We start from the raw sequence: 24012 nt of genomic DNA, 5'->3' as shown, positions 1-24012 counted from the left end.
TATGATAACGATAATCGGACAATATTATTTCAATACAACACAAATGTGTTTAAATGTATAAGTATTCAAATTCAGCCCATCTTAAAAACAACATTGACTTTTATATGTTTTGCCAACAGAACATGTATTTGACCCAGAGTGGAACGACAACGCCACAAGATCACAGGAGTTCACACTATTGCAAATATGTCTTTATTTTTTACAGAAAAAGACTTGTGTATTTACATGAGAAACAACAGAATGAACCCATAATTCACTCCACTTCACTGAATTGAACATTGAAGGAGTCGAAACGTTTTATTATTCTACACAACAACAAAACAGTGTCCAGATGACGAGCTTATTTATGGTAAAACATGAACATTAGCGGGTGTTTGATATGAAAACACAAGCATCTGATAAAACTAAGGTTTTTCTCCAGTGTGGACTCTCATGTGTCTTATTAAGTTGCTTGAGTATGAAAATGCCTTGTCACAAACCTCACAGCTGTAAGGTTTCTCTCCAGTGTGAATTCTGGTGTGTCTTATTAAATGGCTTGATCTTGAAAATGCCTTCTCACAAAAACCACAGCTGTAAGGTTTTTCTCCAGTGTGGATTCTGTTGTGTCTTATTAAATGGCTTGAGTATGAAAATGCCTTCTCACAATGATCACAGCTGTAAGGTTTCTCTCCAGTGTGCATTCTGATGTGGGTCTTGAGACGACTTGCAGTTGAAAAACTGTTTCCACACTGGTCACACTCATTTGGTTTCTCTCCTGTGTGGATTTTTGTGTGTCTTATTAAGTCGCTTGAGTTTGAAAATGCCTTCTCACAAACATCACAGCTGTAAGGTTTCTCTCCAGTGTGGATTCTCATGTGTGATATTAAGCTGCTTAACTGGGTAAAAGGCTTCTCACAAACATCACAGCTGTAAGGTTTTTCTCCAGTGTGGATTCTGGTGTGTCTTATTAAATGGCTTGAGTTTGAAAAAGCCTTCTCACAAACATCACAGCTGTAAGGTTTTTCTCCATTGTGGATTCTGGTGTGTCTTATTAAATGGCTTGAGTTTGAAAATGCCTTCTCACAAACATCACAGCTGTAACGTTTTTCTCCAGTGTGGATTCTCATGTGTCTTATTAAGCTGCCTAACTGGGAAAATGCCTTCTCACAAACATCACAGCTGTAAGGTTTCTCTCCAGTGTGGATTCTGGTGTGTTTTTTGAGATCACTTGCTGTAGAAAAACTGTTTCCACACTGGTCACACTCATATGGTTTCTCTCCAGTGTGGACTTTCATGTGACGTATTACGCTGCTTGAGTCTGAAAATGCCTTCTCACAAACATCACAGCTGTAAGGTTTTTCTCCAGTGTGAACTCTCATGTGTGATATTAAGCTGCTTGAGCTTGAAAATGCCTTCTCACAATCTTCACAGCTGTAAGGTTTTTCTCCAGTGTGGATTCTGGTGTGTCTCATTAAATGGTTCGAGTTTGAAAATGCCTTCTCACAAACATCACAGCTGTAAGGTTTTTCTCCAGTGTGGACTCTGATGTGGGTCTTGAGAGCACCTGCTGTAGAAAAACTGTTTCCACACTGGTCACACTCATATGGTTTTTCTCCTGTGTGAGTACTGCAGTGTTTCTTGAGTGTAGAAGCAGACCTCCATGTCTTTCCACACTGGTCACAGGTGAACCCCATTCTTCTGATGGTTTTAAAGATCTGCCATGAACACAGAAAAAGAATACATGAGAGTAATTTTCACAAGTTCCAGTGAGTTATGAAATGAACAGGACTTGACAGTTTCTATAAGAATGTGGACAGTGTAACAGGCTCTGGCTTTGGGTGAGGACCGACAGCATCAAACCAGTCTGACCCAGAGCTCTGTCACTCAAACATGTTTACATTCAACATTTGGGCAAAAAGATGTTGCAACATCAATGAACAAACAGTGAAACAATGAAATGTGTTTGTGTGAATGAGGCTAAAGTGGGAGAGTCATGTTTGACCCTTTGTATTTAACAATCTGAGTACTTTTTTCCCCAGATGATTTTTTGGCCTGTAGGCTTTGACAGGACAGTGCAGCATGAAATGGGAATGAGACTGGGGAACGACATGCAGCAAACAGGTGAAAGCCGGGCTCAAACTCATGAGGCCGCAGCCCGCCCCACACGGCAGGCGTCTCTCAATGCTCAGGGTTTGAGAGACTCGACTAAAACAAAAGCACATTGTTTTCTTCTTCAAGAGACACAAACCAAAAACACTGACGACAAATGTTGAGGAGACAAAATATGTTTTAGTCATGGCACAAATTGGTCAGCAGGGGTCGCAATGCTCCTACACAACATTCCTGGGAAAGTAATTGGCTCTAAAAATGGTGGTTTGGGTCAGTTGACTAAAAGGGCAACAGTTCACACCTGAGATCACTTCAGAACCGTCTTGTGACAGGCAAGTGACTCATGTCTGAACAAGCAACAGAAACAGCAACATTCAGCAAAAACATTTAGCATCTTTAAATGTGGCGAGCATAAGCTGTTCATCGTGTTCAGAGGCTCCACCCACTTTCTCTCCTGTTGATCCAGATCAAAGAAAGAATGGAAATTTGACTCAAACCTTCTAAAACGTGACTTTCTTTGTCCAGATGAATTAGTAATTAACGATGCCTCATTATCAAATGATATAAATAAATGGCAATAGTTTTATTCATTTGATATTTGCACTACTTAAAAAAACAGACCTTTAATATGAGAGTTGAATCAAATGTAAAGAAACTGTGTCGTGGGCTTCATCTCAGTGAAGCTACTTTGACTTTGGTTTATCTCACTTTACCTTATCCAATCTCATGATTTATCTAATTCAACTGTTACTTCTTTATCTCTCAGTGCTGGAGGTGTTACTTTTTTGCCACTTTTCAGTGTATTTCATAAGGAACTCTGCTTTTCATCTCTGAAGCACATGAAAGAAAGGAGTGAAAAACAACCTGGAACTGAACCTCTGGAGACAATTAACTCAACTACAACTCTTCTCTCCTCTTTAACTACATTTCATGTACTTTTACTTTCATTACTCATCCTTATTAGTCCTTCTTGGAAATCCGGGTCACTTCCCCCTCACAACACTTTGACTATCGAGTAAGCTAGCGGTCATTCTGATCGATCCCGGGCACTAAAACAGATATTCCTTTATTGTCCACACATGGGGAAAATTCGGTGTCACAACGCAGTAGAAAGGACAGATAACTTATAGGAAAGTTTAAAAAAAACACTTAATAGAAGAACTCTTATGAACAAAACAAAAAACTCTTATTAGCAAAACTTCTTTCATCTCTTAATAGGGAATGGAGGAAAAAAATAAATAAAAAAATAATAAAATAAAGTAAAGTAAAAATAGCTAGCATTAGCCTAAATAATACTAATACTCATGGTAAAGTAAACACTCTTATTTACACCAGTTGTATGCACATGAATATGGCCTTAATTGCTTGTGAGTATGACAGGAATTGCATATGAATATGACGGTATTGCACATGATTAAGTCTGTCAAGTACTGCACGTGTTCAGGGCAGTGTTTGTTATAAAGTCTGACAGCAGCAGAAGGAAAGACCTGCAGGTTCTCTCCTTCACACAACGAGGGTGAATCAGTCACTGAAGCTGCTCTCCAGAGTGGGTTAGGGTTAGTGTCCTGCAGGGGGCGACACTCATGGTCCAGCATAGATGTGAGTTTAGCCAGGACCCTTCTGTCCCCAGAGTCCAGAACAGTATACAGTATACAAAATAGTATTGATGCCTAAAGTGTCTCTGGTTTTGGAAGTTCAAATCACGCTTGGCGAGAAGAAAATGTTTCCTTCTACATTATACCAGCAGTAAAAGGTCAAATACAAACTCAGCGGCTACAAGCGATCAAACGAGTCGAAGATGGCAAGACATGGAGCCCAAAATCAAAGTGGAGCTACGTCTGCAGTCGTCACTTTATAAACGGTTAGTTCATGTAGGCCTAGTTAGCATAATTATTGTTTATTATCAATCTAGATGTCTTTTCTCTGCTGACACTAGCTCATGATGCTGCCTCATTTCACACGTCAACACTCAAGATTGAGAAGAAAACATTGATATGATTATATGTCCACCTGGAAAAACATTTGAGCCCAGCGTGTGACATCTTCAGCTCATAACGATGCTTTTCTGATGCTCCAAATGCTCTGCGTAACCACGTGACACGCGGTAGTTAAGGTGTTGTTTACCCCTCGTTACTAGGTCACGTGACCCGGATGACGACGTCAGCGTGAAGCTACGTATTGTTGCTGGGACAACGGTAAAAACGCGTTTATCTTTCATTAAAAGCATTAAACATGTAAAATAATAGTAGAAAAACTCTCAGTAATTCACTTCACATCCAGCCGAGCCGAGAAAAAGAGTTTTCATTTCATTTGTGTTGTTGTTTTAGGTTTGTAGCGTTAGCCGACTAGCTAACGTCACAAACAAGTTAAAACGTTGACCTAAACGCTGGATATAAGTGAATGAAACACATTCCTGTACAAATATAATGTCATTCTCCTCTTACCTTCGGCTGTGTTGAGTTGGAGCCGTTGTAGGTCTTGTGTTTAATCAGAGCAAAGCGATGAAGCTGAGAGAGTCCAGCAGCAGACTCCGTGTGGAGGAGGTTTGCTTCTTCTTCTTGTGTTCGTTACTTTCTTCCTCTGCCCAGTAAACTCCTGACCGCGGTGCAGAGGCTGAGCAGGAACACGACTCGTTGCAACACGATTTTATTTGGTTTCATGAAGCAGAATGCAGGACAAGCGGATCAGCGGCGGCAGAAACACACAGCCAAAACAACAACACACTTCCGGCTACCCACAATGCCCTCCTCTCTCTTAAAGGGGCCAGGCCGGTAACGCTGCGGTCAGCACCATGGTCAGCACTAGCAGATGCCGGAATGAAACATGCATAAACCATAAAACAACTTGAGAAGACGGAGGAGAAGTTGAAATAAATCCGAATTATGTCAAATGACTGTTGAAGTTAAATGATCTGCTGCTGCTGAAATACAGAGTGAAAGAGCTTCCACTTAGTCAGAATATTTAATGTCTTTCACTTGCATCTCTCCGACACAAAAACACGTTCAAACAGCGCCCCCGTGTGGCTCAGTGGCGCAATGGCATGAACACGACCGCAGACGCTGAGATCCTGCAGCAGAAAGAATCATGTCGACCTTTTGTCAGCGAAACGTATTTGATAAAGAAGATCAACAGAAGGACAATAATCTACTCCACAATCATCCACACGCTTCAATAGGAGTAAATAAAGACGTAAAACACTCCATACAAGTGTCGATTCCCGGACCAGACCAATAAAAGACATGCATGTGTCAGGTAAAAATTGGTGACTCTAAATTGGCCCTAGTGAATGAATGTGAGAGTGAATAGCTGTCTGTAATGTCTATGTCTCTGTGTTAGTCCTGCGACAAGTTGGCCACTGTCCAGGATGTACCCCGCCTAAGGCCCGAAGTCACTGGGATAGGCTCCAGTCACCCGCGACCCTGAAAGGGAACAAGTGGTAGAAAATGGATGGATGAACACTCCATACATTATGAGATCAAATAAAAAGTAATAATAATAATAACAACAATACTGCTGTTAATAATAATAATATAATATAATTGTAATAATAATAACAATAATAAGAGTAATAATAATAACAATAACAAAAACAACAACAATAATAAGAGTAATACTAATAACAACACTATAATAGCAATAATAGTAATAATAAATTCAATAATAATAGTAAAATAATAATAATGTCTTACAATTGTGCTTCAGACTGGTCGAAGCCTCTCCACACGTTGTACCCTGTTGTCATTATTCTTTCATCCCACACTCTGATGGTGAAGGTACTACTGTAGCCTGGGGCAGACTGGCGTAAACGAGGCTGACAATCTACGCCATAGGCCCCTCTGACCACCACTAACCATTCTTTCATTCCAGGCGCTGTGGATGAAGGGTCTTGCCGAAGGACACAACGACGGGGACAAATCAAACCTCTGACCGTTGGGTTGCTGGGCAAGCGCTATACCGGGTCTGGACGGGTGTAAGGAGGGTGTTGTTGTTGTTGTTTTATGGCGGTTGGCATCCGAGTGTTGCATTACCGCCAGACTTTATTCCTCAGACTTTGTTTCGTAGTTGTATTTCTCACCGTGCAGGGGTTATGACTTTGCAGACTTTCCTTTAAAGTCAAGGAACAAGAGCGAGTTCAAAGGAAAAAGAACAATATAAATACAATGCAGAATTTGAGTAATTCTTAGTTGGACTATAAAGAAGTCTAAAAAGGTTATAGGTTCTTCAAGTCTTCAAATGGGTAAAAAAAACATCCAATTGTCTTGACTTAGTTTTGAAATTAAGTTCGAACATTTGAATGATCTCATCGTTGAAGATTTAAGTAGAAGAATCCAAAGCGCTCACACTCATCTGTCTCGCTTCTGCCCGCTCTGCTTCTGCCCGCTCTGCCTCTGCCCGCTCTGCCTCTGCCCGCTCTGCCTCTGCCCGCTCTGCCTCTGCCCGCCCTGCCTCTGCCCGCTCTGCCTCCGCCCGCTCTGCCTCCGCCCGCTCTGCCTCCGCCCGCTCTGCCTCCGCCCGCTCTGCCTCCGCCCGCTCTGCCTCCGCCCGCTCTGCCTCCGCCCGCTCTGCCACTCTTACTGAGTGGAAATATTCTTAGTGACATAAATGATCCTGGACGTGGCATCATTTGTGTGAAATCGAGAGGGGAACTTTTATTTATAAAGTTCTTCACACTCAAGGTGACCAAAGTGAGTCTGAAGTAGCTTAAGTCTCGAATGGTTTATCCAAAGCCTGAAACACGCTGCAAGATGATTTAGGCCCTGCTTTTTGTGCTTCTTCCCGACTTCAGTGACGTGTGGCGTGATGCAAACTGTTGGATTATTTCTGCTCCGTGACCTGGACGCTTGAGGTCACGTGACTGTGGCCTTGACTGGACTGTGACGGGAAACGTCTTGCAGCAAAATGTTTTAAAGGAAATCAAGGAGAAAAGAGGCAATAACAATCACAGATATTTAAATGCTAATGGTATATTTGTGTCCGACTGCAGAGAAACACATAGGCATCGACAAAACCAATGGTCATTCTTCCGTTTACTTCAAAAACATGATCATAAAAACATTCTTTAAACACACATGTACACAATAGTTTGGTTGAACACGAGCGTTAGATAAAGTGCAAAGTGTTTACGACAGAATGGGGAACAAAAGGAGTTTGAGTCTGAGTTCTTTGAACAGACGTTTCTGACACAACACAGAGCATAGGTACAGCAGGCCGTTTACCGACGCCGGGCTAAAACCTTCTATTTCCGTCTTTTTTTTTTTTTACCTGTGATATACCTGTGTTGTCAATTACAGGCATCTCTCATATTTTTAAGTGGGAGAACTTGCACAATTGAGTTCACTCCATGTCAAGTTAAAGGAGGCACCAAAACCATGAAAGTCCCACATGAACCTAAAACCTGTGGAAATAATAAAGAGTGTCAACAACATTCCTTCACGTCTTGGACTCGGAAGAGGGAAACATGCTGTGGAATCTGACTGAAGGACATGGGACTCGGGTGGCTATTCGGACAAGGCCAAAGACATTTTTTTCAGATTCTTGCTCATCTTCTGAGGCATCCCACTGTGTTTGTCAGCTGCCTTGGAATCAGTGGGAACTAAACCAAAACCGGAGACGATGCGCGCTGGGAACTGTCGGGAGGGGAAGGTGAAATAGCACGTACAGGGTTTAAACAGTAGAGCAGTAAGTCAGAAATAAAGTCAATACGTGCATGCTTTTCCAGTTGGTCAAAGTCGCTGGACAGTTTCATCATTTGCACAGCTATAAGGTTCTATTATGAACATTTGGTGTTGTAGGTTTGGCCTTGTTTGGCCCTCTTACTCTGGTTATGTCTGATTTAAAGGGACAGTGCACATTATTTGTTTGTAGTTTGGGTGAACTATATGAACTTCGTTGGCAGTTTTGTTTCTGAAAAAGGAGCGGAGGGAAATGCTTTGTGCATTTGATTTGGATTTGAGAAGTGGATTTATCAAAAGTGGGATTGTGGTGAAGCTTCAAAATGGCAGATATGTTCATTTCTGTGAAGCAAACGAGTTTAGGAGAAAAGGAGAAGATCATCTTTGTGACCAAAATATGTGACTGTAATCTGTGCAAAACCTCAGAAGAATGTGATCTTCTCTCATAACACGCGGTCATCTTCAGCAGCGGTCAGCCTGAGCGTTCATCCGGTGTAAACGCTGAACCTGACTGTTCATCTGAGGCTCAGTGAACAAAGAGCTGTCATCTATAGACCAGGTCATCCACACAAACACGAGCTGCAGTCCAGAGCACTCCAAAGACCTGCTGTGGAAGCCCTGTTCCCTGTTCCCCATGCCGTTAGCATGCTAGCTGTCGTTAATTTTACTGCGGCGGTAAATTCTGCTCCGAAAGGGGTGACTAGCACTTAAAAACTCATCTGGGTGAATCATTAGGACGCTGTAATGACCCAGGTAAGTGAGCAATGACAGTTTCTTATGAAGTGTCTCTGTTTTTAATGTTTTTAAGATGTAAACATCAGGTACAGCTCAATTCTTTATTTTAACACAAACATAACGATAACACTGTTTCCATTTAAAACTGGATTTTTCCACTTTTGGAGATTCATTAATTAACATATTATGACTGTGGTGGCAAAAATCTCTTGATAAGACAAAGAAGCAAGTTGTCTCGTTTCAAAAGTAAACTGTTTAATCTTGTGGCTGAATCAGAAAGAAACTCGTGTGGACTCGGCCATTCTCATGGAAGGCCGAGTCCACGCGTCTGTCTCTTGCCTGCTTCCCAAAATGTGTCTCTCCCTAGTCCCTCTCGTCCCACCTCTGGCCCCTTCCTTTAATCACAGATGGTCACATGACCATTCCACATTTACAATTCACAAGCCGGTCTTAGAGGACATAGATGCAAATGGCACAGGCAAAAGGACAACCAGAGAATACAGGGTTTACATTTACATTTTGACTGCCGACACCTTAAAGACAACAGGCTCGTCCTGGACACCCGTGGTTCCTTTTATTCGATTGGGAAGGCAGGAAGTTTACCGGCTCTTAAGAACAAAAGCAGCTGATTGCTCTGGTGTGAGGGTGTTCAGACATGTAGATGTCAGGCTGTGACTTTGGGCGTCACAAAAATGAATTGAATTGAATTAGAATTGAATCGAAATTGAAACCAGGCAGAGGGCCAGATTCTTATTATTATTTTTCCATAACATGACACACACTGAGCATTTTTGATGATTTTAAGGTTTTACTGGGCAAAAACTCAAGACACGTTGAACACTTTCATCTACAGATATATAACAAACTATACTTTTTTTGTGACACTTGACTATAGTTTGATTTAATTAATAACGTAACTTTTGGGTGCGTTGCGTGTTGCCAGATCATATTTCCTTCCGATAAAAGACATTGCTGCTTTTACTGTAAAATTATCCTTAAATCTAGTTTTGATTCCGTGTAAACGCTGATCCTGAGCGTTCATTTGAGGCTCAGTGAACAAAGAGCTGTCATCTATAGACCAGGTCATCCACACAAACACGAGCTGCAGTCCAGAGCACTCCAAAGACCTGCTGTGGAAGCCCTGTTCCCTGATTGGCTTCTGGTTTCTGTGGGTCAATCAAACTCCGCCTCCTGCTGCCATTTAGCCAACGCCTGTGTCCGAAAAGCCACCCGAGTCCCATGTCCTTCAGTTAGATTCCACAGCATATTTCCCCCTTCCCAGTCCTTCCGAGTCCAAGACTTGAAGGAATTTTGTTGAGTCTTTATTATTTCCACAGGTTTTAGGTTCATGTGGGACTTTCATGGTTTTGGTGGCTCCTTTAACTTGACATGGAGTGAAAAGAGGAGACAGTTTCACCCTCTTCTGTTAGTCACACTTTTACTAAAATAACTGACAAACCAGATTCAGAGTTGGCGGATTCAACTCTGGAACCCACGGTTAAGACTAATGTACCATCACAGAGGTGTTTTGTGGACAGTGATATTGCACAGGTGTGTTGCCACACTAACACAGACTTTTTCTGCTAACAATGCTGATATTGTGTCTGCACGACTGGCAGACTCAGTTATTTCAGAAGTTTATTGCTGGGTACGAGACAAGAGACGTCCTTACCTCAGACAGGTTAAAGGAAAAACTCAACGAAAACTTTGGTGGCAGTTTCCTAAGCTGAGACTGTGATAATTTACTCTGTCGGGAAGGTCATAGTGCACCAGGTCAGTCTATGGTTTATCAAGTGTTAATACCATCTTCACTTGTTGTACAAACCATGCATTTATTACATGGCAACCCTTGCTCTGGACACTACAGTGCTGAGCTCACATTTAAAAAAGCCCTGTCAATGTGTTATTGGCCAGGAATGAGAACTGATATTGAGAATTTCTGTAACCTGTGCAAGTCATGTGAATCTTTCAGGAAGCCAGTACCACAGCGAAAGGCTCCTTTACAATCTATTCAGGCTGATAGACCATTTCAATTTGTGTGTACTGACATTACGGAACTTCCTATAACTGCTGCGGGAAACAGATATATACTTGTTGTACAGGATCATTTCACTAAATATGTAAATGCGTATGCTATGTGTGGTCAAAAGGCTGCTACAGTAGCACAGTTGCTTTGTGAGAGGTTTATTCCTGAACATGGTCTTCCTGAGGAATTGTTTTCTGATCAGGGTCGGCAGTATGAGTCGGACATCATTCTGACAATATGTCAGAGACTAAACATCACAAAGAAGAGGACTTCGCCATATCATCCATGGGGAAATGGTATGTTGGAGCGGTTTAATGGGACTTTGAAAGGACTGTTGGGTAGACTTATTCAGAGCAATATAGGTGAATGGGACTATTTGCCATCTGTGGTTCTTTCTTTTAACTCTACACCTCACTCAAGCACCGGATATTCACCTTATTTCCTTGCTCATGGCCGGGAGCCCAGGCTACCTGCTCACATTCAAGTTTCATCACCCGGAGATTGTTATAGTCCACAGAACTATGGCTCAGAGTTGGTTTCACGCTTGAATTCTGCTTTTGAAGCTGTTCGCCTGCACCGTGAGGAACAACTAAAGCGTGAGCACTATTACAACAGACAGGTTAAGTTCGAGCCGTATGTATGGGGTGATCTTGTTTGGTTGGATGACCACACTACACAGAGACAAAAACTTTGCCCAAACTGGACTGGACCGTTTAAGGTGGTATCTGTGGATGATAGTGAACTTATTTACAAGCTGCACCAAAGGTCATTCACTATGATCGGTTAAAACCTTACAGCTCTGAAATCACTATTTCAGATGTGACGACATCTATTTCTGGGGACACAGTTCCAAGGTACACTGCTTTGTCTGGTTCGCTTCCATTGTGTTTTGGTCAAACTGTTACGAACCAGGCAGCAGGGACTAATATGACTGCTGTTCCTTCATTAAGGAGACCAACTGGAAGAGTCTCTCATGGAGCTCCACTGCCACCACAAGTTCCCTCTAGTGGTGAGGTAGCTACTAGGAGTGGTCGCCTTGTTCGGAAGCCTCAGCGTCTTCTCTCCTGAGATGGAGGTGTTATTTAAAAAAACGATAACAAAAATAATTATATTAGATTGTTTGTTCATACAATGGTTGTATAAATGTTTTCCCTTGGGTTTTGGTATTTTATAAGAAATGAGGACATTTCATTTAAAGAGAGGGAAGTATGTAAGATTAAATTGTTTGTTCAATTTGGATGGAACTATTTTGTAGGGTGGAAGGATATGGCTCACGGTGGTCACGTGAGCAGGTAAAAGAGGGGAGTCTACTTTCGGTGTTGTTGACGTGTTGCCTGTAACGTTCGGGACGTACAATAAAAGCTATCCCGAGGAGCTGTCCTTCTCCTGGTATTATTTCTACACCCACGATACACGTACACCCGCACAGAAGACGTGTTACATTAGTTTTACTGTGGCGGTAAATTCTGCACAGGGGTGACTAGCACTTAAAAAGTCATCTGGGTGAATCATTAGGACGCTCTATTGACCTGGGTAAGTGAGCAATATCAGTTTCTTATGAACTATCTCTGTTTTTAATGTTTTTAAGATGTATACATCAGGTACAGCTCGTCTAATTCTTTATTTTAACACAAACATAACGACAACACTGTTTTCAACACATTTAAAACTGGATTTTTCCACATTGGGAGATTCATTAATTAACATATTATGATACACACTGAGCATTTTTTGTGATTTTAAGTTTTTACTGGGCAAAAACTCACGACGCGTTGAGCCCTTTCATCTACAGATATATATAACACACTATACTTTTTTGAGACACTCGACTACAATTTGATTTAATTAATAACGTAACATTTGGTTGCGACGCGTGTTGCCAGATCATATTTCCTTCCGATAAAAAACAAATTGCTGCTTTCATTGTAAAATTATCCTTAAATCTAGTTTTGATTCCGTGTAAACGCTGAGCCTGAGTGTTCATCTGAGGCTCAGTGAACAAAGAGCTGTCATCTATAGACCAGGTCATCCACACAAACACGAGCTGCAGTCCAGAGCACTCCAAAGACCTGCTGTGGAAGCCCTGTTCCCTGATTGGCTTCTGGTTCCTGTGGCTCGTCTCTCTTGCCAATCAAGCCCCGACTCCTGTTGCCATTTAGCCAACGCCTGCGTCCGAATGGCCCCGCGAGTCCCATGTCCTTCAGTCAGATTCCACAGCATGTTTCCCCCTTCCGAGTCCAAGACGTGAAGGAATGTTGTTGACACTCTTTATTATTTCCACAGGTTTTAGGTTCATGTGGGACTTTCATGGTTTTGGTGGGTCCTTTAACTTGAGATGGAGTGAACTCAGTGACTGTAAACGGGGAAAATAGTGAATTTATTTTGGCGTTCGGGTCGGACAGTCACTCGCTCTGCTTTGGGCTGATAACGTGTCGCGGTGCAAAGAAAACTCCAGCTGCACAGACACAATCTACTCTCACTACACAGAACGGATTAATTGTTCTTCTCGGGTTTGGTCAAGAACTCTTCAAAGACTTGTTAGATTTCAAGTGAGAAGCCTGTAGTCTCCTCTGTGTACATACTTAAACATCTGGCCAATATATCAAAAAGGGCCAGGGTTTCTCAGAAGAGTTTTCTCTGTGGGCGTTCCCGCACATGAGTGACTGTTTACTTCCTTCACGCCCCTCACAACCCTGTCTTCGTTAGACCATTCTACACACAACTTTCTACACACTAATGCCCGCTCTAGGTCACTGCAAACAATATCCTAAAATGGACAAACGCAAGAAAAGGTTCGCAGTGGCTCTAGTGCCCTCTGGCAGTCGGAAACACTGGACATGGTTTCCCCTATTATGCCAATTTTAACTATAACAAATCACAAATATAAACATTCCATCCGTGAAACCGTTAATCAGACATTTCGTTCATGTACCACGTGGGAAGACGTTGTGTTGCTCTTCAAAAACCAAAGTGAGACTTGTGCTAAATGTCAAGTCTTTATGTAACAATTAATTTCTAATCAATAATTATATTTCTTCTCTGTTTTTAACAGAAATAGATAAAGAAATCCCGCTCACTGTCTTACTTGCAAATAAAAGTTTATTGGTAAAGAGGCAATGTTTCGGCAGCTGGGCCTTCGTCAGGCTGGGAATCTTCTTAATATCAAAGAAGATGTGACTAACTTAACTCCTGATGACGTGGACGCACAGTCAAACTTGAAAAACCATTTACATGTGTGAAAACAGAATCAGAAAACCTTTTATTATAGCCATTGTTAGTGAACAAAAATCACAGACTAGGAACTTGCATTGGTGAGTGAATGGTTGACAAAGCCTAAAAGTAATTGAAGAAAACCTCATATTTTAGCCAAAATATTTTTTATTAAAAATTGAAAATATATACTTAGAAAATGGGGTGTGACCTGGACTGAAAGTAATCTCAATCAAGAAAGTTTCCATCCAGCAGAACAAGAGGATTTGTTACAGTGGACGATTCCACTTCTCCACAGGGGTCAGGTCCTTGGACCCATTTGGTGTCCTCTGTGTTCTTTATCAGAGGTGTTGACCCAAAGGGGGGAGGGGGTGTGGGGGATGGGGAACATTCTTCCAACCTTCTAATATTTTGTGTCTTGAATTATGAAAAGGTAATGTCTTTTTGGACACCTATGTCCTACAGAGGCCATTTGCATTTGATAAGGCTAAGGCTTTTCAACAGTGTGGATTCTCATGTGTTTTATCAAGTTGCTTGTGTCTGAAAACGCCTTCTCACAAACATCACAGCTGTAAGGTTTCTCACCAGTGTGGACTCTCATGTGTGAGATTAATGTGCTCGACTGGGAAAATGCCTTCTCACAAAAATCACAACTGTAAGGTTTTTCTCCAGTGTGGATTCTGGTGTGTCTTTTGAGAGCACTTGCTGTAGAAAAACTGTTTCCACACTGGTCACACTCATATGGTTTTTCTCCTGTGTGGGTTCTGTAGTGAAGCGAGAGCTCATTTGATGTTCTAAAACCCTTTTCACACTGGTCACACTCAAAAGGTTTCTCTCCAGTGTGGACTCTCATGTGTGTTGCTAAGTTGCTCGAGGTTATAAACGCCTTCTCACAAACATCACAGCTGTAAGGTTTCTCTCCAGTGTGGATTCTGGTGTGTGTTTTGAGATGACTTGCTGTAGAAAAACGGTTTCCACACTGGTCACACTCGTATGGCTTTTCTCCTGTGTGGGTTCTGTAGTGTTTCTTGAGTGCAGCATCAGACCTCCATGTCTCTCCACACTGGTCAAAGGTGAACCCCATTCTTCTGATGGACTTTTAGATCTGCCATGAACACAGAAAAAGAGGACGTAAAGTATAATAAAAGTGTTATATAAAGAACTTACACTTTTGTCAATTCCTCATCACTGTTGAGAGTGGTGTTGTTATGGAAAAAATTAGAATATTTTTCACAAGTTTCAGTGAGTTATGAAATGAACAGGACTTGACAGTTTCTATAAGAATGTGGACAGTGTAACAGGCTCTGGCTTTGGGTGAGGACCGACAGCATCAAACCAGTCTGACCCAGAGCTCTGTCACTCAAACATGTTTACATTCAACATTTGGGCAAAAAGATGTTGCGACATCAATGAACAAACAGTGAAACAATGAAATGTGTTTGTGTGAATGAGGCTAAAGTGGGAGAGTCATGTTTGACCCTTTGTATTTAACAATCTGAGTACTTTTTTCCCCAGATGATTTTTTGGCCTGTAGGCTTTGACAGGACAGTGCAGCATGAAATGGGAATGAGACTGGGGAACGACATGCAGCAAACAGGTGAAAGCCGGGCTCAAACTCATGAGGCCGCAGCCCGCCCCACACGGCAGGCGTCTCTCAATGCTCAGGGTTTGAGAGACTCGACTAAAACAAAAGCACATTGTTTTCTTCTTCAAGAGACACAAACCAAAAACACTGACGACAAATGTTCAGGAGACAAAATATGTTTTACTGAGTACAACGGCAGAGGGAACGGTAAAACATGAACATAGGCAGGTGATTGATATGAAAACACAAGCATCTGATAAGGCTAAGGCTTTTCAACAGTGTGGACTCTGTTATTGTGTTTTATTAAGCTGCTTGAAAATGCCTTCTCACAAACATGACAGCTGTAAGGCTTCTCTCCAGTGTGGATACTCATGTGTGATATTAAGTTGCTTGAGTGGGAAAATGTCATCACAGCTGTAATGCTTTTCCATGTCTTTCCACACTGGAACTGGACTTTTAGATCTACCATGAACACAGAAAAAGAAGACGTAAAGTAATAATAGTGTTAAATACTTTTACTTTTGTCAATTCCTCATCATATGCAGATGACACTCACCTGTATTTATCAATGAAACACGATCAGAGTGTGAAGAATATAAAAACCTGGATGACACTTAAAATCTGCTTCTTAACCCTGAAAAAACTGGAGGTCATTGAGCTTGGCCCTAAACATGTACGAGACGCTTTATCTGAGCAGATAGTCACACTGGACAATGTTAGTGTAGCCTCCAGTTCTAGCCTTTTATTTTTATTTTCTCACTCCCTTCTATCCCAGAGGACCTGTGGACCCAGATGCTCCTGGTGAAGCGGTCTCTACTCCATATGGTCATTCATCTGCCTGGAAGAACTGGTTCTCCTCCCGAAGAACTGGTTCTCCTCCCGAAGAACTGGTTCTCCTCCCAAAGAACTGGTTCTCCTCCAAAAGAACTGGTTCTCCTCCCGAAGAACTGGTTCTCCTCCCGAAGAACTGGTTCTCCTCCCGAATAACTGGTTCTCCTCCTAAAGAACTGGTTCGCCTCCCGAAGAACTGGTTCTCCTCCCGAATAACTGGTTCTCCTCCTAAAGAACTGGTTCTCCTCCCAAAGAACTGGTTCTCCTCCCAAAGAACTGGTTCTCCTCCCAAAGAACTGGTTCTCCTCCTAAAGAACTGGTTCTCCTCCCAAAGAACTGGTTCTCCTCCCAAAGAACTGGTTCTCCTCCCAAAGAACTGGTTCTCCTCCCAAAGAACTGGTTCTCCTCCTAAAGAACTGGTTCTCCAAAGAACTGGTTCTCCTCCTAAAGAACTGGTTCTCCTCCCAAAGAACTGGTTCTCCTCCCAAAGAACTGGTTCTCCTCCCAAAGAACTGGTTCTCCTCCTAAAGAACTGGTTCTCCTCCCAAAGAACTGGTTCTCCTCCTAAAGAACTGGTTCTCCTCCCAAAGAACTGGTTCTCCTCCTGAGTGGCTCCAGCTCCACTGTCTCTCTCGCGTCCGTCTGTGAGAGTCAGATCTCTCCTTCACTCTGGAACTCCTCCAGGTTTATACTTTTCCCCAAAGAGGTTTTCTGTAGTTCTTCCTGCAGAAGGAGGGTCTAAGGACAGAGGACTCTGGGACATCGTCCCTCGTCCCCACGGACATTGATTAATCTCCTTTTTCACTGTCGCCCTCAGAGGCAACTGTTGTTGTGATTTTGGGCGTAACAAAATTAAATTGAAGATGTAAAAAGAACAATTGGGGATGTAATTAATGATGACTCATTATCAAATTATATAAATAAATGACAATAGTTTTATTTATTTGATATTTGCACTACTTAAAACAACAGACCTTTAATATGTGAATGATTTATCTAATTAGGCCCGAGCGCTACAAGCTGGCGAGAGGCCTATTAATCTCGTAAGGCCGTGCGAAGCACGGCTGCGAAAGTGCGCACGTAGTGCGCACGAAATCGAGCGCGAAGCGCTCGCCCACTTCCAAACACTCACTAACGCACTCCTCCACTCATGCACGCCCCGTGCATACTAATTAGTTGTAGGAAAATGGAACATTACCGTTGTAAACGGGCGAAGCCCGTGCAAAAGTTCGCACTAAACGAGCACTTTACATTGAGATGACGACCGCGAAGCGGTCGTCATCCCCATATAAAGCACTCATTTGCGCTAAGTAGCTCACGAATACGTTCCCCATCTCTTGCATGTTCCGTGCATATAAGCATGTAATGCAAAAATTGAACATTATTACTGTATAGAGGGCCAAAAACACAAAGTGGGCGGAGCCCACTCAAAATTATCGAAAGTACCCGTCAGTGACCAGGGACCCACACCATGAGGTAGGAAAGCGCGAGCGCTTTCCGAAAATGTATAGTTTATGATATTTGAAAAATGGGAAACATTGTTTTCGCATCGGAATATTATTCTTTCTTTCTTTCTTTCTTTCTTTCTTCTTCTTCTCGGGACCAACCCCCCTATTTTTCACCCAGTGAACATTGACGAAAAGTCACAAAAATTTGCACACCTCTAAAAATCGTGCCTCTCTACATTCTGGCTATTTCCCTTTTCTAAAATAAAAAAAATTGGCGCGTCAGCGCCACCAAATGTACCAAAAATGCATTGAGAGATGGGAAATGACCCAAAAAAAATCTGATCGTAGAATCATGAAATTTGGCGCAGAGGTAGATGGTGACAAGAGAAGTAAAAAATATTATTACGGCAACGCCGTCCCCCGAACCAAATGTCGGCCATATTGCTTCAAAAATGGCTAAACATGACTTCGGAGTCTTTCCAAACGTCGTACTATTACGAACTCCTCCCAGGGCGTTGGCCCTAAAAAGCTGAAATTTGGTGAAAATGCTACTGAGGAGTGGGACATCAAAAGTTATCCAAATTACATTGATACCTCTCACGGTCTCTGTGCGGCGAAGCCGCAAACTGTAACTAAAATTTCAGAAATCTCCCATATTTAAAATTTCTGCCGTTTGCGCAGATAAAGTCCGAATTGCGTCAAATTAGAATCAGTTGTTAAACTCTTTGCCCTAAACCTACTTGAAGTGAAATAAATTCATTTGGCGCCACAGCGCCCCCTACAGATTTTATATGGAGGTTAAATGTTTAGTTTTGCGAAATTATATGAAATTTGACACACAACTCAATTTTAGCATCCCCATCAAAAAAGTCAATGAGACCCATGTCATAATTGTTATGGCGTTGCCGTAACGATGACCGAAACCTCCCATGTTATTCCAATGGGGCCAGAACATGTTTACACTTTAGACTTTCACAAACTCCTCCCAGGGCGTCAGCCCTATTAACCTGAAATTTGGTGAGACTCATCTTCAGGACCATCAAAAGTTATCCACATTTTCATTCAAAGAGTCACGGTGTCTGTGCGGCAAAGCCGCACATTTTGCCAAGAATTCAAAATAAAATTGCTTTTTGATGGTAAAACAAAGGGGAGAACATGTGACAGCGTCACAGATTCAGCAGTAGGCGTGATAAAAGGACAATTGGGGCGCGTTAGCGCCCCCTCCTCTTGCGGCGTGGCGGCGGTGTGGCGGCGGCGTGGCGAGGGCCGATCATTGCCGCTTGCGGCTATATTTCAACTGTTACTTCTTTATCTCTCAGTGCTGGAGGTGTCACTTTTTTGTTACTTTTCAGTGTATTTCATAAGGAACTCTGCTTTTCATCTCTGAAGCACATGAAAGAAAGGAGTGAAAAACAACCTGGAACTGAACCTCTGGAGACAATTAACTCAACTACAACTCTTCTCTCCTCTTTAACTACATTTCATGTACTTTTACTTTCATTACTCATCCTTATTAGTCCTTGTACGTCTGTTAACCGTCTATTGCAGACTTTCACATGAATGGATGTATTCATGGAAATTATCATTAAATCACAAAAACAAAAAAAACTTTAACTTCCGGTAGTTTTATTGTTGCTGGGACAACGGGGACAAAAGCAATACATGTGTAAAGTAATACACAGCTTCACGCTACGTCACAACATCCGGGTCACTTCCCCCTCACAACACCTTGACTACCGAGTAAGCTAGCAGTCATTCTGATCGATCTCTAAAACGACACTAAAACAGTATTGATGCGTGTCTCAGTTTTTGGAAGTTCAAATCACACTTGGCGAGAAGAAAATGTTTCCTTCTACATTATACCAGCAGTAAAAGGTCAAATACAAACTCAGCGGCTACAAGCGATCAAACGAGTCGAAGATGGCAAGACATGGAGCCCAAAATCAAAGTGGAGCTACGTCTGCAGTCGTCACTTTATAAACGGTTAGTTCATGTAGGCCTAGTTAGCATAATTATTGTTTATTATCAATCTAGATGTCTTTTCTCTGCTGACACTAGCTCATGATGCTGCCTCATTTCACACGTCAACACTCAAGATTGAGAAGAAAACATTGATATGATTATATGTCCACCTGGAAAAACATTTGAGCCCAGCGTGTGACATCTTCAGCTCATAACGATGCTTTTCTGATGCTCCAAATGCTCTGCGTAACCACGTGACACGCGGTAGTTAAGGTGTTGTTTACCCCTCGTTACTAGGTCACGTGACCCGGATGACGACGTCAGCGTGAAGCTACGTATTGTTGCTGGGACAACGGTAAAAACGCGTTTATCTTTCATTAAAAGCATTAAACATGTAAAATAAAAGTAGAAACACTCTCAGTAATTCACTTCACATCCAGCCGAGCCGAGAAAAAGAGTTTTCATTTCATTTGTGTTGTTGTTTTAGGTTTGTAGCGTTAGCCGACTAGCTAACGTCACAAACAAGTTAAAACGTTGACCTAAACGCTGGATATAAGTGAATGAAACACATTCCTGTACAAATATAATGTCATTCTCCTCTTACCTTCGGCTGTGTTGAGTTGGAGCCGTTGTAGGTCTTGTGTTTAATCAGAGCAAAGCGATGAAGCTGAGAGAGTCCAGCAGCAGACTCCGTGTGGAGGAGGTTTGCTTCCGAAGGCACAGGAGTGGGTGGAGCTACACTCCGTCACATCCGGTGAGAAAATCAAACAAATAAAACGGGGATAAATTAACAATTCACGATATATATAATATTATATATATATATATATATATATATAAATAATATATATATATATATAATATAATATATATAATATATATATATTATATATTATATATATATAATATTATATATATATATATATAATATATATATATTATATATATTATATATATATTATATATATATATATATATAATATATATATATATATATATATATATATATATATATACATAATATGTATATAAATAACTCTCCATGAACATGAAAAATGAACATTCCATTCCATGGCTCGAGCCTAACAAGAATAAAGTCAAAGTTTACTACACACAGTACTTTTACTCAAGAATGCAGACATTCGCAATGGCTTCAGCCATTGCACATTATCTAGTTGTAAATGTAATGTTGTTAACTGCACTTGCCTTTTGAAATAACATATTTAACAGTACCAAATACGTCAATTTTTATGTGTCTAAAAACAATATAATTTATTCAGAAATATCTTATATTCTTATTAGTGTAAATGTGTAAAATAATAACATCCATACACATACATCTATATATATCTACAAATAGATATAGATGTATACTTTGTGCGCTGTGTGGTCTGCTGCGCAGCCTGCGTCACTTTTCTTCGTAGCCGTGGGGCGGTTTGAAAAGCCCCAGAGCCTCATAGAAAATCAATGGGAATTTTTAGCCAATAAAATCACAATCAAAAGTGACTACGTCACTATGGTTTTCTCCATAGGAAAATAGCGACTATGTGGCGCAATCTCGAGTGCCCTTTTGAACGTAGAAGTTACGCCACGGAGCTACACTTTTTACGCTGTGACACAGACATGTGCGCGCAGAAGTGCCCCACACGCCGTGTTTACGGCTTAAAACTGCATCTACAGAGTCTGTGACAAAAGGTACGTCCAAAACGACTCAGAATGAGCTGCTCAACTGTTTGTTGCTTTATTCGTGTTGAAAGCGGCTGATTTCGCATCAATCCGAGCCACATGTGTCTGTCAAACTCCGTGCTCCGTTACCATGACAACAAACACGTAGTTTTTTTTTAGTTTATTACTTGCATAAGGCTAACGCTAAGCATTAGGTATCGCTTAACTTCTGATAAACATATGCTTTTGTTATTAGAAAACCCATGAAAGAAAGTCATAAATGACAACTTTCCAACAGCAATAATGTCTGTGATGATTAAATATGAAAATGTAAATATTACACATGTAGTTCAGGGTAACTAAGGCCACATAGAAGCTGTTTTATGAAACACCAACAATTGTTTGTGTTTTTATTTCCTCTTCATGTAGTAATGTCTGCTCTGCACTGTAAGTGACAGTATCACTGAGATTTTTGATTTGCTCTTTTCAATCTGATATTTTATATTGTAAAGTGTAATTTTATGTCAAATGTATTTTCTCACAAATGGAATCTGCCTCTAAGTCATTGTATTATCATTAACAAAAGTGGAAATAAAGTGTGTTTACTTAATTAATTCAGTTGTAAATGTGTATTTAAAATATGTATCCATACAGTCAATGTTAAAGATTCAATTTTGGACATTTAAAAAAACCAAAAAAAAGTCATGTCAAATAGCGCCCCTTGTCATTTGTACCACCAGCCGCCACTATTTAATATATTAAATTAATGGAAACATCTTCTGCCTCTTCAATGTAAAACGAACCTGTGTGACTTCTGTCCAATTTCACTACATAAATGGCGTTTTTAGTGCGAGTTCAAATGCATCGAGGAGAGATACGACCAGGAATCAGGAAGTTAAAGTAAAAGTATTTATTTCCTGACCAGTACAATTCTAAAGCAGATCTGGGTTCTGGTCCCTTCGCACACCATTCTATGCGTGTCTTAGTCAAGGGTACTAACCAAAGAACAAACGCATTTACTCAGAAACCCAGTATAACAGACACAGATTCATGAATATGCAAACGTCGGTAGATCTGTCGTTTCTTCTCGGAGCCCCGCCTCCTGCACTGCTTCTGTCAGATACAAGATCATCCCGCCCACGCTGTCTGCTCAGCACAGTATCTTTCCACTGACTCCATTTTGTAGAATGCCGCCATCTTAGGTCCCCAATTGACTCTGTCCAGAATATGTTTTATGCGGCTTCCTTTTAGCATAGTTTAATACATGATTATCTTTATTTCAGCATAATTTAATACATGATTATTCTTTATTAGTCATTTCAATTGAGTTATAATTTAATGGGAGACTTGATAAATAAGTCTCGGTCCGCTCGGTATGCCACATATGCATCCTCACACGGGCAGCACCATTATGTAGGGTAAATCCTCTGGGACTAGGATTTTAGGTCATTAATGTTCATATTTATATTTAAAAAGGGCTCCATCTGAAGCTTGTTCAGCAAAACATTAATACTTACTGAGTCTCATTTTCTGAAAGGGGAGAACTCGATTCATTCACTGACAATTATAACTCTAAAAAAAGATCAATAAAAAGGTCTATAAACCAGAATGATTTTGTGTGCTTTAATAAACAAATATGTCAGAGCAATTAATTACACATTAATTACACAAGTTATGACTGGACATTTTTAAAATAAATGCTGGTAGTGAAAATAAAGTTTTGATTCATTCTAAAATGATCTGGACGGAACCTGACTTTAATGCCACTCTACAAGTTTCAGCCACTCTCAGGTCTAAAAATTTTTGGACACGTGAGAAAATTTCAAGAATAATTGGCCCAGCGTGCCATGCTGTTAATTTTGGGTTCAACTCCCGCTCCGACCCCTAATTTTTTTTTTTGTTTAAATTTTTTAACATATAGTTTGCACAGTCTAATTTGTTACATTTTTTCCCCTTGTTAAGGTTATGGTTTAGGGTTAGGGGTTAAGGTTTAGGGGTTATGGTTTAGGGGTTAAGGTTTAGGGGTTATGGTTTAGGGGTTAAGGTTTAGGGGTTATGGTTTAGGGGTTAAGGTTTAGGGGTTATGGTTTAGGGTTTAGGGTTAGGGGTTATGGTTTAGGGTTAGGGGTTATGGTTTAGGGTTAGGGGTTAACCCTATTTCTTTATTTTTTTCCATTTATTGTGGTTTGGTCAAAAACAAAAAGCGCTCAACATTCAAGCAAAAAACTAAATATACTACGTGTGAAGTGGAACAGACTCTGCAATAAAACAAATCTTTTTAGAGAGAAAATTATTGCCTGAGCTGTATCAGCGGAACCAAATTTGTCACTTCCGCGAGTTATAAGTGTATATTCTTGTGCTGACCCAAAAACACATTTCCGGCTACCCACAATGCCCCCGCGCTCTCTTAAAAGGGGCCAGGCCGGTAACACGACCCCCACTCTGGACGAGGATTAAACCTTTGATATCACTCCAGAACAACAGTGGTACAATGCAGTAAGAACAAAGTACACATCTAAAACTTAGGAAAGTCAACACAGACAAATGCAGTAGTTGCATGTGAAAAATGTACAACACGCGAACAAACGTCACAACCTTTTTTTTTTTTTTAATCTCTGAGAAGGGCAACAACACCTCAGAGCTAAATCTAAAGACCTGTCACCAAATTTGTCGGGTGCTCTCCGGGTCCTCTGCGGTCTGGACAGTGGCGCGCTAACTACCAGATGTCCCCCACTCGATGCCAGATTTCGTCCCGCTGAGGCGGTCCAGAGTTCGGAATGGATGGAGTCA

The 24012-nt window shown here is 41.1% G+C and overlaps 1 protein-coding gene across 2 annotated transcripts; it reads right to left on the bottom strand.

Annotated features, from left to right (window-relative positions):
• Positions 1-247: 247 nt before the first annotated feature.
• On the bottom strand, positions 248-20319 carry LOC140371651 (uncharacterized). Of its 2 annotated transcripts, XM_072458835.1 has the most exons (3): positions 20162-20319; positions 14317-14836; positions 248-1594 (listed from the first exon to the last, which is right to left on the bottom strand). In XM_072458835.1, exons 2-3 carry the CDS (start codon positions 14813-14815, stop codon positions 405-407), a joined length of 1689 nt encoding a protein of 562 aa, XP_072314936.1. In that variant the 5' UTR covers positions 14816-14836; positions 20162-20319; the 3' UTR covers positions 248-404. The 2 variants fall into 2 exon arrangements, with proteins under 2 accessions (XP_072314936.1, XP_072314935.1); XM_072458834.1 differs by lacking the exons at positions 14317-14836; positions 20162-20319 and adding an exon at positions 4533-4781 and having other exon boundaries at positions 248-1694.
• Positions 20320-24012: the final 3693 nt, after the last annotated feature.

Source organism: Eucyclogobius newberryi, unplaced genomic scaffold, assembly GCF_026437365.1.
Source record: "Eucyclogobius newberryi isolate DKJ021-1_F unplaced genomic scaffold, fEucNew1.0.hap1 SCAF_22, whole genome shotgun sequence".
Lineage (NCBI taxonomy): Eukaryota > Metazoa > Chordata > Actinopteri > Gobiiformes > Gobiidae > Eucyclogobius > Eucyclogobius newberryi.
Note: the sequence above shows the minus strand (reverse complement) of the source record. Positions and strands in the feature narration are given on the sequence as shown.